General features: G+C 36.0%; 1 protein-coding gene across 1 annotated transcript; it reads left to right on the forward strand.

Annotated features, from left to right (window-relative positions):
* The first annotated feature begins 388 nt into the window (after nt 1-388).
* Nucleotides 389-2,384, forward strand: LOC147287478 (uncharacterized). The gene has a single exon (XM_086240583.1). The coding sequence runs from the start codon at nt 775-777 to the stop codon at nt 2,182-2,184; it is 1,410 nt and encodes a 469-aa protein (XP_086096709.1). The 5' UTR covers nt 389-774; the 3' UTR covers nt 2,185-2,384.
* The last annotated feature ends 11,399 nt before the right edge of the window (nt 2,385-13,783 follow it).

Below are 13,783 nucleotides of genomic sequence, written 5' to 3' on the forward strand. Positions count from 1 at the left end.
AGGTTGTATTATTGTTAGGAATTAGGATCAACATCTTCTATTAATGTCATACACTAGACATTAATTAATAACTAATACCCTTTTGTTATCTTTATGGCTTAAAAGCAAAGATCTTAGGTCACCTCAACTTCAAGTCTAAGTGAGCAGCGAGGCAAAGTGTGCAGTGTGTGTATCATGTAGGACACAGAAGCAAGAAGAAAGAAGAAGGCAATTCAATAATGGCAAAAATTATGAGAATCATTTAATTAAAAAAATAAATAAATAAAATACCACGTCATCAGTGCCAAGCTGGGCCCTCATTCCAACTTGGCATTTGCATGCACGCGCTCCCAACCACCTATAAGAGCGTGTGAAAAAAAGAAAAGAGACTCACACAGACTCACAGTCTCTCTGTCTCTCTTTCAATTATCATCCTGCTTTGTTCTCTCTCTGCACAAACAGGCGTGGCCTCTGGTTTTCATTACTCTCTCTCTCTCTCTCTAAAAGCTATCAAGAACCCATCAAAGCCCATGCGCACTTTGTTTCTTTCTTCTTCTTCTTTGCCCTCACACAGCAGACACAGTGATGAGAGCAAAAAAACAGAGCAGAGTTAGACTCTGTGTCTTCAAAATCATGTCTTTCTCATAATTCTCTCTCTCTCTCTCTCTCTCTCTCAGCTTTTGCTTCTAGCAGACAAAACAGGAAGAGCTTCATAATTGAAAATCATTGAAAACCCAGTACTTACTGTTTCCCATCAACCCTGTACTCTGTTCTGTAGCACTATAAAAGCCATTAATGGAGAGGTGGGATATTAAATCAGAAAGATCAGAATCTCGCCACGGCCGACACCGCAGAGAAAACCCATCTTTCTCTTCCACTCTCCTCGACGCTATTTACCGCTCAATTGACGAAGGAGGCAACAACGGCGGTGACCAAAGAGAAAGACCAGAGCTCCTATTGTACAAAGAAACCATGAGAAAGAAACAGAGCACAACCAAACAGAGCACCACGAAACAGAGCACTACTACTGCAACTGCCACTGGGTTCAAAGCAGAGGAGGATGAAACGATGACGTTTCGACGAGCCTGTTTGATCGAGAAGTGGATGGAGAAGAAAGCAGCAGCCGTGAGCAGCGAGAAGACCAACACCGTCCAAAGTGTTCGACGAAATTCCATGGCGGATCTCGACAGAAATAAGTTGCAGTCGCAGCACTACATTCATCAAAATCAGGAGAATTACGCATATGGGTTGTTGAATTCGAGCTCGAGCTCGTCGGAATCGAGCTGCGGCGGCGGGTTCTCTTCGTCGGAGTCGGAATATTCGGCGTACGCCTCGAGATCGAGGTCAACCTCGTCGTCGTGCTACAGCATGCAGAGGCCCAAGCCCATTCGGACCAGCAGCGTTCCGGCGGCCCGGCCGGAGAAGCCCAAACCCGAAAACGGGTTCGGGAAGACGAAATCAAAGGCTCTGAAGATCTACGGCGACTTGAAGAAGGTGAAGCAGCCGATCTCCCCGGGCGGTAAGCTCGCGAGCTTTCTGAACTCTCTGTTCAATGCAGGGCACGCGAAGAAGGCAAAGATTCACGAGAAATTGGGTTCGGAGAGAAAATCAATGTCGTCATCCAAGTTGTCGTCATCATCATCATCATCATCAACAAAGATGGGGTACTCAAGTACCACCACCAGTGCTTGTTCCTCCGCGTCTTCGTTTTCGAGGTCCTGTTTGCGAAAAACGCCTCTTTCCATGAGCAATGGTGGTGGTGGTGCTGCTGACGTGGCGAAGAGGTCGGTGAGGTTTTACCCGGTGAGCGTGATCGTAGGCGAGGACTGCCGGCCGTGCGGGCAAAAGACCCTCGAGCCGGGATTAATGGCGGTGGCTGCCGCCATTAAAAATCCTGCATATGAGGACGAGCTTCGGGGGTGTTATGTAATGGACGAGGATGAGGATGAGAATGATCGTCGTCGTCGAGTTGAACAAGTTGCTAGAGATTACTTGTTGAACAATTATCGAAAGACCAATGGGAACAAGAACAACAATCACGATGAGGATGAAGAAGATGATGATGATGCGGCGAGTTATGCGAGCTCTGATCTCTTTGAGTTGGATACGGTTGGGGTTGAAGAAAGGTACCGTGAAGAGTTGCCTGTGTATGAGACTACGTATTTCGATAGAAATCGAGCCATTGCTAATGGTTTGATCTTGTAATTCCATAACCCAAAAAAAAAAAAAAAAGGGTTGGTGATATGGGAATTTTATTAGCTTTAATTTTGAAGTAAATTGTGTGGGGGTTTACATCAGAAAATAACATTAATTTAACTCTTTCTTGTTGTAATTAGTTCTTTAATTATCTTAATCTCTTCTTGTTTTTTTTTTTTTTACTTCATTTTCTTAATTCGCATGAATAATTCTAAACTCGTTGATGATAATTAATTTTAGCATATTAAAATTATTAATTAATGATTTATTGTCGTACACAACATGCATGAAGGATTGTGGCTAGCAAAGCTCACATATTGGAAGATGTGAATTTGGATATGTTGGAAATCGATTGTGTTTTGTTCACACTCGAATTAAGTGGAAGAAAAAGAAGTGAAGAGATGGATGAAGATGAGGCACTCAAAAGCAAAGGCAGATTTTCTTCATACTTTCATCACCATGGTGGGACCTACCTTGCTTGAATATAACACTATCTTCATGTAACATGTATATATATATGATATATATGATATATATGAGGAGTTGATAGTCAAAAAGGGTACATTTTGTTCATCCCTTTTTGGTTTTAATTAATCATATATTGTTTGTGCAAATTAAACATTATTCTTTGGTTAATGTTTTGATTAAAGTTACCGACCGGAGAGTGAATTTCATTGGCGGCGTGGATTTAAGGGCAGTAAAAATGAGGGGAATTAATGATGAGTTTGAGGAAAAGAAAAGAAGGAGAGAGATGCATGGTCTCCAAAGCTGTGGACAAAAGAATCTAATCTTTGATCCGATATAAGCATCGATATCAAATTTGGATGGCTTCCAAAGTTGCAAGCTAAGAGATTGGGATAAAAAGCATTTGAAAGATATTTTTAAGCATCTATAAAAGTGTTCATAAACTTCATTTTCAAACCAAATATCACTCTAGCTACCGCTAATATATTTTGGGTCAATCGCATATAAGGACAAAACAAAATTCTACTAAGCCAAAAAGTTCGACACACAGTAAAATAATGGTTTCGATCGATTTTTAAGTCATCGTGTTATTGCATGAAAAGAGATGCAGCCTAGTTTATGGTGGGCAATGGAAAAAAAAAAAAAAAATTAGTATGTCATGAGGCCATAATATGTAAGGCCTTATTTTCATTTTTGTAGAAGGCCTCCAAAATTTCATGATGTGCGGATTCATATATTTACTATGTTACGTTTTTTTTTTCTTTTTTTTTGGGCAAATGAACGTTTTTTTTTTCTTAAAGGAAAATTAAAACATGCATTGTTCGATCTAACAAATTAAGATGCATATATGTAATTTAGTAAGGAAGAAAAACAGTCACCCTAGCTTGCTAGCTAGGGTTTTCATTCGTTTTTTGTGTCGATTTTGTACATATCGTTGTTGGCTTGATGTCCATGATTGGCGGCAACTAGTGCTTCATATCAAAATGCAAAATGTCAAAAGACAGAAGCTTTAATAACAGTTTTGGTTTTAATTTGGACCATTCATTTAGACATGACATATTATATCTTGTACTTCACTTGAACATAAGGTGGTTTGAGGGAATAAGTTAGGAGAGGGGGACACAATAACTTTATAGGGAGCCACAAATTTCTTTGAATTTCATATCAAACACACATGGGAAATTTTTTGGAAGATGTGAGGAATTTGGTTGCTGAGAATTGTTGGGAAGAAATACTAATTAACAATTAACTAATGAAGCTAATTATATATCTTTTATGCCTAATTAAAGCATATTCTATGAAGCAAGCTAGTCTTCTAGGAGACTAATTAGGGAAGGACCACAAAATCATAACAGTGTGATATGCTAAATAAATTATCATAGCATTATGCTTAACTAATTATTTTAAGAGCAGAACATGAAAGCTAGCTTAGACTGTAGGAAAAGAAAAGGCTATCCTATGGTCAAAAGTGGTATAGGCTGAAATGGTACTGGCCTGTATAGGGAACTTCATTGGGTGTATATAATTGAGATAAATACTTTTTTGTTAACTTTAGTATTAGCGTGTATAATCATTAATCATATTCATACATGAACAACGAATAACCATTGATCAATAAACTTAATTATAGTTGATCGCCCAAGTTGAGCTTGAAAAATGAGTTGATACGAGTCGACCTAGTAATTAAACAAAGATTTAAAATTTGCTAATGTTAAAACTTAAAACACTGATCTTTTTTTTTTTTTTTTTTTGTACGTGGTAATTAAAATAGTATATTGCTCATAATTTGCATATGCATGGTTGGTGAAGTGGGAGAAGTTGACAACAATGATGCCATTAAAATGATAGTGGGCTACGTGACCACCTACCATCCATGCGTACGTTGACTAAATTTTTATTCGACATTAACCCTGATCATATTCTAATCGCATTGCCCCGCCCCTTAATTAATTATAAACTTTTTTCCGTCTGACTATGAACGAGCCTATAAGCCCTGTACAAAGGAACTAGTGTTTGAGTATATATGCACGTATGTACAATTTATAATAGAAATTATAGAATGTAAAATTCGGTACGGTGGACCATCTTTTTAATAAAAAATTAAGATTAAATATCAAATTTTAATAATTTTTTGGTATAGCATGAATATCATATAATATTTTAATTGAACTATCAAATTTAAATATGGTTTTTTAGATTAGGTCACAAATATGTTGGCCCCTTTGATTTGAGCCTTTTTCATTTGACATTTTATCCTTTGGCCCATATATAATTAGTGTTAGTTAAATTGATAAGGTTTTGACAAAATTGCCCTTGAGGCTTTTATATTATCTTAAAAATTTGCTAATGTAGTCTCAACTTCACATTTAGTTGTAACTATACGACACTCACAACTTCAAATTTAGTTGTGACTGAACGACAGTCACATTTAAGTTGTGACTTAATTAAATTTTTTATAGAGAAATTATACTACAATATAGTATAAATAGAGGTCAAAACAATAGTTTTACTCAAAATAATATATAGTATAGTGGTGTGAATTGTCTCTTTCAATTTACCAAGACAGTCACAGTTAAGTTGTGACTGGATTAATTTTTTTTAATACAATATAATATAAATTAATGTAATATTGTGATGTAATATTTTTTTTATTTTTTTTATTGTAGTGGCATGTAATGTAATAATTGTAAATTCTAATACTTTTTACTTTATTAATTTGTTTGACTTTTCAACTAGTACCTAATCTAAAATTCTATTTAATTTTAGTACCTAAACTAAAAAATTATTGAAATTTAGTAGTTAAAATCAATGGACCTTCTTTTTTTAATTGATGTACAATTTACTTGTGAGGGTCTCATCTTTATTCAAAAGATGATACAAATAACAGTGCTTAATTGGTAATGGAAAACTATTTGTACTACATTGTAAAAAGAAATATATATGAGAGAATCATAGATTTGAATTTAGGATTTCTTCTAACATAATAAAGAGAAAGATTATTAGACCAATATTCAATTAATTTGCTATTTTTTTAATTTCATGCATAGATTGTTAATTAGCCATCCACAAAAGCCATACTGAATTCAACATTTTTATAATGAGTTTCACATATTAATTGTGTGTGAGAACTCGACGTACTATGTGGAGGATAATTAAGAGGATATCAATCCATTCATTTCCAACCAGCCAAGTAGTTGGTCAATCATCAATCCTTCAAACCAATAATTTATTAACTATTATTAATTTTATAGAATAACCAAGAAAATATGAGAAAAACATACTTAATTATAACAGATATATGGGTTGATTTAACATCTCAAAAAATAGTTTCTATGTTGAAATTGGAGAAATTTTTATATGATGAAGTATAAAATTAATATAGATGTCATTATGTTATTGGATTGAGATACTAAATTAGCCATATCTCTGTTGCAGAAAAGTTTCTCTCAGAAAATATTATCGTTTTTCCAAAAAAAAAAGGAAAGGATACATATGGGTGACTCGATCGTATTGGCAACATCCACTATATATGCAACATCTTGATAACAAAACCGAAAGATCGAGTTGTTGCTGTCATGCATGAAGCACCACGTGCGCTGCGCATTTGTGGGCAAGCTTAGCCTTAATTGGATATATGGTCATGCATGCAAATATGTCACTTACCAACCATGCACAATTAATCACAACAGGCACGATTGAAATTAATTAGAGCCAGTTTATATGTGGCTTTTACCAATTCAGGTTAGCCTCCAAGTACATACTACAAATGACTTGATCACTGGGCTTGGCTATGTCCATGTACAAGGGTGCATGATGGGTCACAAAAATTGGACTAATCTGTGTTGTATGCAACACTGTGTCCCAAGAGATATGATATCAATAACTATAATTTGCTAGCTAATGCAATTGTGCATTTTACATTATTGTTAGTCTCAATAATTTGGCTGGTTCACGTTTAGAGGGAAAACAGACAAACAATAGATCATAAAATTTGTAGTTGTGTGATTTTTGGTGGTCTGCAAGTTTGTTCTTTTTTCTAATGCATAGATTTTTCAAATTTGGGATATTTAATTGAGTCTTGTCCATTAATTACATACATGATTTCTTAGGCAGTAGTTTGTAAGACAGTGATTGATTAGTACTTGATGCACAATGTGGTGGAATAAGGGAACAGTTTATGAACTTATAAAGTGGGAATTAATTATTTAAGAGGGTACCCAAGATGAGGAAATTAAAACAAATAATTTGGTAGATCGATTGAAGAAGTGCTTAGGTGAATTCTGCAAATCAAAAGCACTCTTGCTTTGCCACATGTAATATGGTTACGGGTACACTTTGTAGGCCCAGAATTTATATTAAACTGAATTTATGTAAAAACAGAAAGAGGCAAGATCACTTATTTCAGTTTAAATAAGTCTTAAACCAAAATAACAATCAGCTGAGGTAGAAAATATGACTTCATAAATGGCTGAATTAAGATTTTTCAATCTAATAGTTTACATTCTCATGCTTATATATGCTTACATTTTTCGTATTTGTAAAAAAATTTCTCTCCAAATAATCCAATTTTACATGTATATTTTCTTACCATGTACTTCTAAAGCCTTTATTAAACAATTTACACAAAATCTTAAATTTGTTCTTTCTTTTAAATCTTCATATCCAGATGCAAGCCTAAGACTTGTTGGGTCTAAAAAGAAAGATAATTTTCTTTAGTTAGAGAAAACGTATCTTCTAAACCCTTCTCTTTGCTCATCTTGGCTTGCTCAAATTCAAATTTGAGCATTCTTCAATCTTCAAAAAGGGAAGGAATGCTTTTGATCTTTACAAGTTGGAACAAAACAAAGAAAGATGAGAGAAGGAAAAGGTAAAAATGAATGTGGGCCCAGTAGGGTACGTAGGAGCCCACAAGAGCACTGGGAATCCAAGCGTGCTACAGCGATCTCATGACCAGTACACAAATTGGATTCTGGATTTGGAAGGAAGGCAACCAACAGTGAGTGACTCTACTTTATAAGACTTTTCTCCCCGCACGTGATGGGCCTGGCCCATCATGTCCCAGTCCTGTCTAGCATTCACACGTGTGATAGCTTTTCAGTGCTCACAGATCCCCATAAGATTCGCTGTCACACACACTAACACAACTATTAAAAAATATTGTTAGAGATTCCAAATTTATGAATTAAGTTTAAGAATTTTTTTCTCTAACACTAGTTAAAAAATAGGCTGGATATGTGTTAGTGTTCGAGCGTTCTTTCACACCAGAAGTTTAAAGAAAGAGAAGACCTCATCAAATTTAAATCTCAAATATTATAATAGTGTTTTATTAATGTATATATGTGTCTACAGCAATGCTCTGCTGCCATACGTCTGGGAGGAAGATTCTGCGCGACTGATACATCCCAGCCGCTCATTCGCTTTTAATTGAATCTTGTGGCTGGTAATTCATGTAGTGTTAAAATAAAATAAAATAAAAATCCTTTTTTCTCTCTCTTGCCCACTCTTTCTCTTGCCCAGCTGCCCTATCTGATCTGTGTTTTGCTATTCCCCCAAAATTCCAGCAATTTTCTCCTGCCTTTTCCCTTTCTCCTTCTCGCGTTCGTCAAAAACCCAAAATACCCAGAATATTTTAGCCATGGCTACCAAATAGCATTCTCTCCATTCGAATCCAAAAATTGAAAATCTCTTCCTCTCTTTCAATCAATGTTAGCTTCTGCTCTCTCCACTCTCTCAACACACATATTAGTTTCTGCTGTTAATAGCTTAAATTGGCGCCGGGTATGCTTTTCAATTTTTGGATTCAAATGGAGAGAATGCTATTTGGTTGCCATGACTCAAATTTTCTGGGTATTGTGGGTTTTTGACGAACGCGAGAGGGAGAGAGGAAAAAGGCAGAAGAAAACTGCTGGAATTTTGGAGGAATAGCAAAAGACAGATCAGATAGGGCAGCTGGGCAGGAGAGAGAGTGGGCAAGAGAGAGAAAAAAAGGGTTTTTATTTTATTTTATTTTAGCACTACATGAATTACCAGCCACAAGATTCAATTAAAAGCGAATGAGCGGCTGGGATGTATCAGTCGCGCAAAATCTTCCTCCCAGACGTCTGGCAGCAAAGCATTGCTGTATGTGTATATACACATATTTGAACAAAAATGCTCTAAAGTTAATTAGTTAGTAAAACTGCGTGTCTACACCTTTGGTCCTTTGCCCCCCTACTGCCTAGCAATACCACTCAAGCTCTGACACCTGTACTGCTTGCCACGTATGGCTGTGTTGGGTTTGGCGGGTGAGAGTACGAAACTGACCTTGGGAATCATGGGGAGTTGTTTTTTGAGAAGGGTAGTTTTGGGATGAGGGAATTTGGAGAGAGAGAAAAAGAAGGGAACAAGGCAGCTTTAGTAAAGAAAAGAAGGTAGTGGTAATGGTGTTTGTGCGAGGGAGTGAAAAAGAGAAAGTGGAGAGAATTTTGGTGATCCCAAGAAGATTGCTTATAGTGAAACGCAAACACCCCTCAAAGAGGTTTGAGGTTGCAGCTTTTGTTTTTCCTTTATATTGGAGAGAGAGAGAGAGAGAGAGAGAGAGAGAGAGAGAGAGAGAGAGAGAGAGAGAGAGAGAGAGAGAGAGAGAGAGAGAGAGGAGTCTTTTTTTTAGGTCAATTATAGTGAGGGGTCTATGGGAGAGATAAAGGGAGGTGATCCTTCACATTTTAAGAGCTTTCCTAACATCATTCATGCGCTGATTGTAAGTCATTAATAGTATAGAAGTAATACGTAGAGTTTACATCCATCATCAGCTTGTGAATACTTACACAAACATGAGCTTTGATGCTAGCAAAATCTAAATTTTAATAAGAAGTGTGGAACGTTCATGGGCTATCTTCTTACAACGATGAAGAGGCCCCATCCTACCATAAAAGAACTTTTCGTGATAGAAAGCATGACACGCAACCTAAAAAAGTTAAGTGATAAATGATTTTTGAGTAGGGATGATGTTCTATATATATACAATTGTATTACACTTTGTCAAATATACAATTGGTACAACTCATCATAAGAATACCTAGCTTGGAGGTTGAGAATAAAAAGTTTTGCTAAACAACATTGTCACATGTACAATTGTATTACAATCTTCAAAGATATTGGGCGGGATCTAAATTTTCTAAAAATTGCCAAACACAATGGCTTACTCATATGTAAAAGTTGGAATTTTCAGGAAGAAGCCCTTTCAATTCTTAAAATGGCCTTGTTCTTATCATGTGCCCTATAATGGAATCCTTTTAACTTTGAATTGGTTCTGTTGAACCACAAAAATTCAAAAAATATGGTTGGGGATATAAACCCCACGTTGGATACATTCAAAGTGAGAGGAAAAGAGTTTTAAAAAGGAAAGGATTAGATGTCAATCCAAAAATAAAAATCAGATCATATTATTTGAATAAGGGATTGGTATTTGATTTTGAATTCAAATAGACTTAATCCTCATCATTTAAGCCTCTCATTGTCTCTATAAAATATAAATAGAGTAGAGATGGCCATATAAAAAAAAAAGGGGAAAGAAGACACCGAAAGGCTGAAGGAGAAAGTACAGAGAAAAGAGAGAATTAATGCAAGACCGTTGCTGTTCAAATTCAAGGTAGTGGCCCTTGACGGTGTTCTTTCTTTTAATATGGGGGTTCAGGTCAGAACCCTCCATAAATCACTTTCATCTCAAGATGGGGGTTCTAGTCTGAACCCTCCATAAATCTATCATCTCTGAAGAGATGGAGGTTCAGAGATAGAACCCCCCATAAATCTATCATCTCTCAAGAGATGGGGGTTCTGGTCTGAACCCCACAAAATTAATTTTCCAAGTTGGTGGTTTTATGCTGAACCCCACAAAAGAAATCACCTTCTCTACCATCTCAACCAACAAAGAAATCAAATCTCATGGCTGAGATATATTTCCTTTGCATTAGACAAGGAAAACAAAGAAATGACAGAAAGCCAAGGCAAAATTCTTCAAATTTCCTTAGGAATTAATTCATACAAATTTCTTTGAATTAATTTTGCACCAAATCAAATCCACCCAAATCCTTCATAAATTAGTTCTACACACAAAAATCTCTGAATTAATTTCTCAAATCCAATCCAAGGGCTCTAAACCCTACCCAAATTACACAAATCTTTTAAGTGGGTCATCCACCCATTTAAATCCTACAACCTTGGAACTACGTGTGGTTTGATCCTGCAATGGGTACGTAGGCAACCTAAAATACAGGTGCAACTGCAATCATAAATAAATTTCATTTCAATGGGTCGTTTATCTATTGGAAATCCAAACACTTGCAAGATGATCTGTTGGTTTCATAGCAATTGGAATCAAAGAGTATTCCCTTGAGTCAAAGGACTGTAATTAAGAGATGTACTTCATCTTGAATGCATGGGTCATACCCAAAATAATAAAACCCTTATTTCTGAAATGAATTTGGGTAAAATTATGTTAGGTAATATTATTATTATTATTTATTTACAAATTTTGTTCAACAGGTTCATATTAATATTGTTTGCTCTTGACTCTTTTGGTCGTGAAAACTAGTTAGCTATAAAAACATATATTATACGTACGTACTACCAAGCCTGCATAAGAACTCTCTCAGTCTCTCTCTCTTCCTTTAATTTATTTCAGAAAGCTAAAAATCTTCATTTTTTCATGGAAGAAACTTGTCCTTATTGTAATGGTGATGTTAGTCCCATAATCATATAATTAATGATGAAAAAAAATTGTAGTTACGTGAAAACCATGGCACTGCTGAGTTACTGTGCAGCAAGCAATTACATGATCGAAAGCGATTGCCAAGGACAAGTACTGCTACTTAATTGTGCCATAATTTTCAGCAAAGGTTGGTGTGCATGTCAATTGAAAATTAAAGCAACAGGTGTTAAGTAATTGTTGAGCGAAAGCCGATTGATGAGTCTGATCACAAATCAATGAAATCATCACTGACCCACACACGCCCAAACTTATTGATTTTTACTAAAATGTCTCGACCATTAATGGATGACTCCTTACATAGTCGATGTGGGATTACATATATACACGACTCTAATATAAGTCACTTTTTTTCTAACGTCTATTATGGTGACAGCAACTGGCCTAGAGAGGTTGGTTGGATACCGAGAAAAAGCCACCAAGAAAAACCATGACCACGAGCTCCAAGAATCTCTTTGAATCGTGAGCTTCAAAAACGTTGACATGTTAAGCCCTAGCTAGTGGAGAAGCCATTCTCCTAGAAAGTGAAATCGTGTGCGGTGGCTAATGAAGCAGGACAGTGACACAGTGCCACCCTCCACTATTCAGTGTATACACTTTTCTAACATTGTGCTAAACGTGGCGTTACAATCTTAGTCTAGCACCATTTCTTGGTCTTCCTGAAAATGTCATATACACTTGGAATGTCATTATCAGTTCACACACACATTGCTCTATAAAGCAGTAGCTAGATGCTCTTAATTAGCCTTCAAAGCAATAAAAATGAAATTAGATTCTTAATTACCCATTAACCCCTTTTTGATGTTTATTAAGTTAATTGACTCCTTAATCATAATATTTTATGCAGAATGTATATATCTGTAGTCTGTGCCTTGTACTGGTGGATATTTGACGAGGACTTGTTCAGAATCAAGGACACTGGACTCACTTGAAGCAACACTATCATCATCTACAGAAATGATATACATTTTAGATTGGTACAGTGATTACTGTCAGAGTAGTTGCAGTCTAAACCAAACCAATAGTGGTATGCAATTAAAGCCATTCAAATTGGTATAAAGATACACATGAGTATGGTATTGACTGCACCTAAAATTGAAGTTGAATGATCAATTGCATTATTTGATTGAGACTAGAACTAGGCCAAGCTGGAACTAGTGCTTTCAACATATGGTAAAAGGATTTAGGCAGGAGTCTTTGTTGCGTGGTTTGTGTGTTTTGTGTGCTGATTTTAAGCTTTGAAGACTGCAACTAGTAAATGGTAGCAAATCAATTATTGTTGTCAGTCAAACTTTGATTGAGAATGAAAATGAAGTGGGAATCATTTGATTCAAAGAACTGATGACTCTGCGGCCTCAGTTTCCAAACTCTTGTTAGGCTGCATTCACAATATGACAATATGATGTGACTGACAGCTTCCACTTGATGCAGCAAAATCATGAGGGGAAAAACAAACGACACGTCGTTTGATTATGAAACCTCTTGTTTTATCTATTTATTTGATATGAGGACATATATAATGACATATCATCTATGAGGGGTCTGTCACTGTAGGCCCATGTTCTTTTGGTACTGGGCAAAAGAACATAGGCCTGCAGAACAATGAGTTACTTATAAACAATTAAGCTATTAACATTTGAAATTGTGGTCATTATTCATTGTCATCATGATGAATTTGAAGTTTGAACTGTGATATTGTAAACATAATGTTTGATGCATGTGCGTGATATTATTACCATTTCATGCATGGTCTGTAAATTTACATGCACCTTAATATCTAAGTGAGCATTTATGTCAATAGACCAAAAACAAAGAGCGTATATGTTGTTAATTAAGCGCCCAACCATTGATTTAAACTAAAAGATCTTAACATGGAAGAGCTTGTTATACTGTAGAAACTATGAACTATAAAAGGATATATCTATTTGAAAGTTCATTGGAAATTTATACTCTCAAATGCTACTCAAGACTAACGTGTAGCGGGATTTGAGCCAAACATATAGATGACTTATAGTGGATGAAGCGAAGAACGTGTGGCTTAATATTACACCTATAACACGTAGGTTAAATGCTTTGATATCATATAAATGTTGGAGTACTATCTAAACCCAAAATCAATTGATAATCGATAAAAATCAAGGCCCATAACCTTACATATTGTGACGCAAAGCTCAAAATCACCGATGTGAGATTCTATTAATTTGAGGAGGAACTAAGGAAGGGAACTAAAAGCTTCAATTTCTGATCAGTAACCAAAAACAGAAGGCAGTCTGTCAATTATTGGTGAGGAGCTGATATCTACTCTGACCTCCTGAGAGTTCCTGCCAGGTGTCAACACCCCATTGTCCTGTGCAGGTAGCTGTCAATGGGAGTACGGCAGATGGGGCAGTCAGAATG

Source organism: Dryas octopetala, chromosome 4, assembly GCF_963921425.1.
Source record: "Dryas octopetala chromosome 4, drDryOcto1.1, whole genome shotgun sequence".
Taxonomy (NCBI): domain Eukaryota; kingdom Viridiplantae; phylum Streptophyta; class Magnoliopsida; order Rosales; family Rosaceae; genus Dryas; species Dryas octopetala.

Coding starts and splice junctions, on each gene's coding strand:
- LOC147287478 (XM_086240583.1), top strand. CDS start 775: ATGGAGAGGTGGGATATTAAATCAGAAAGATCAGAATCTCGCCACGGC.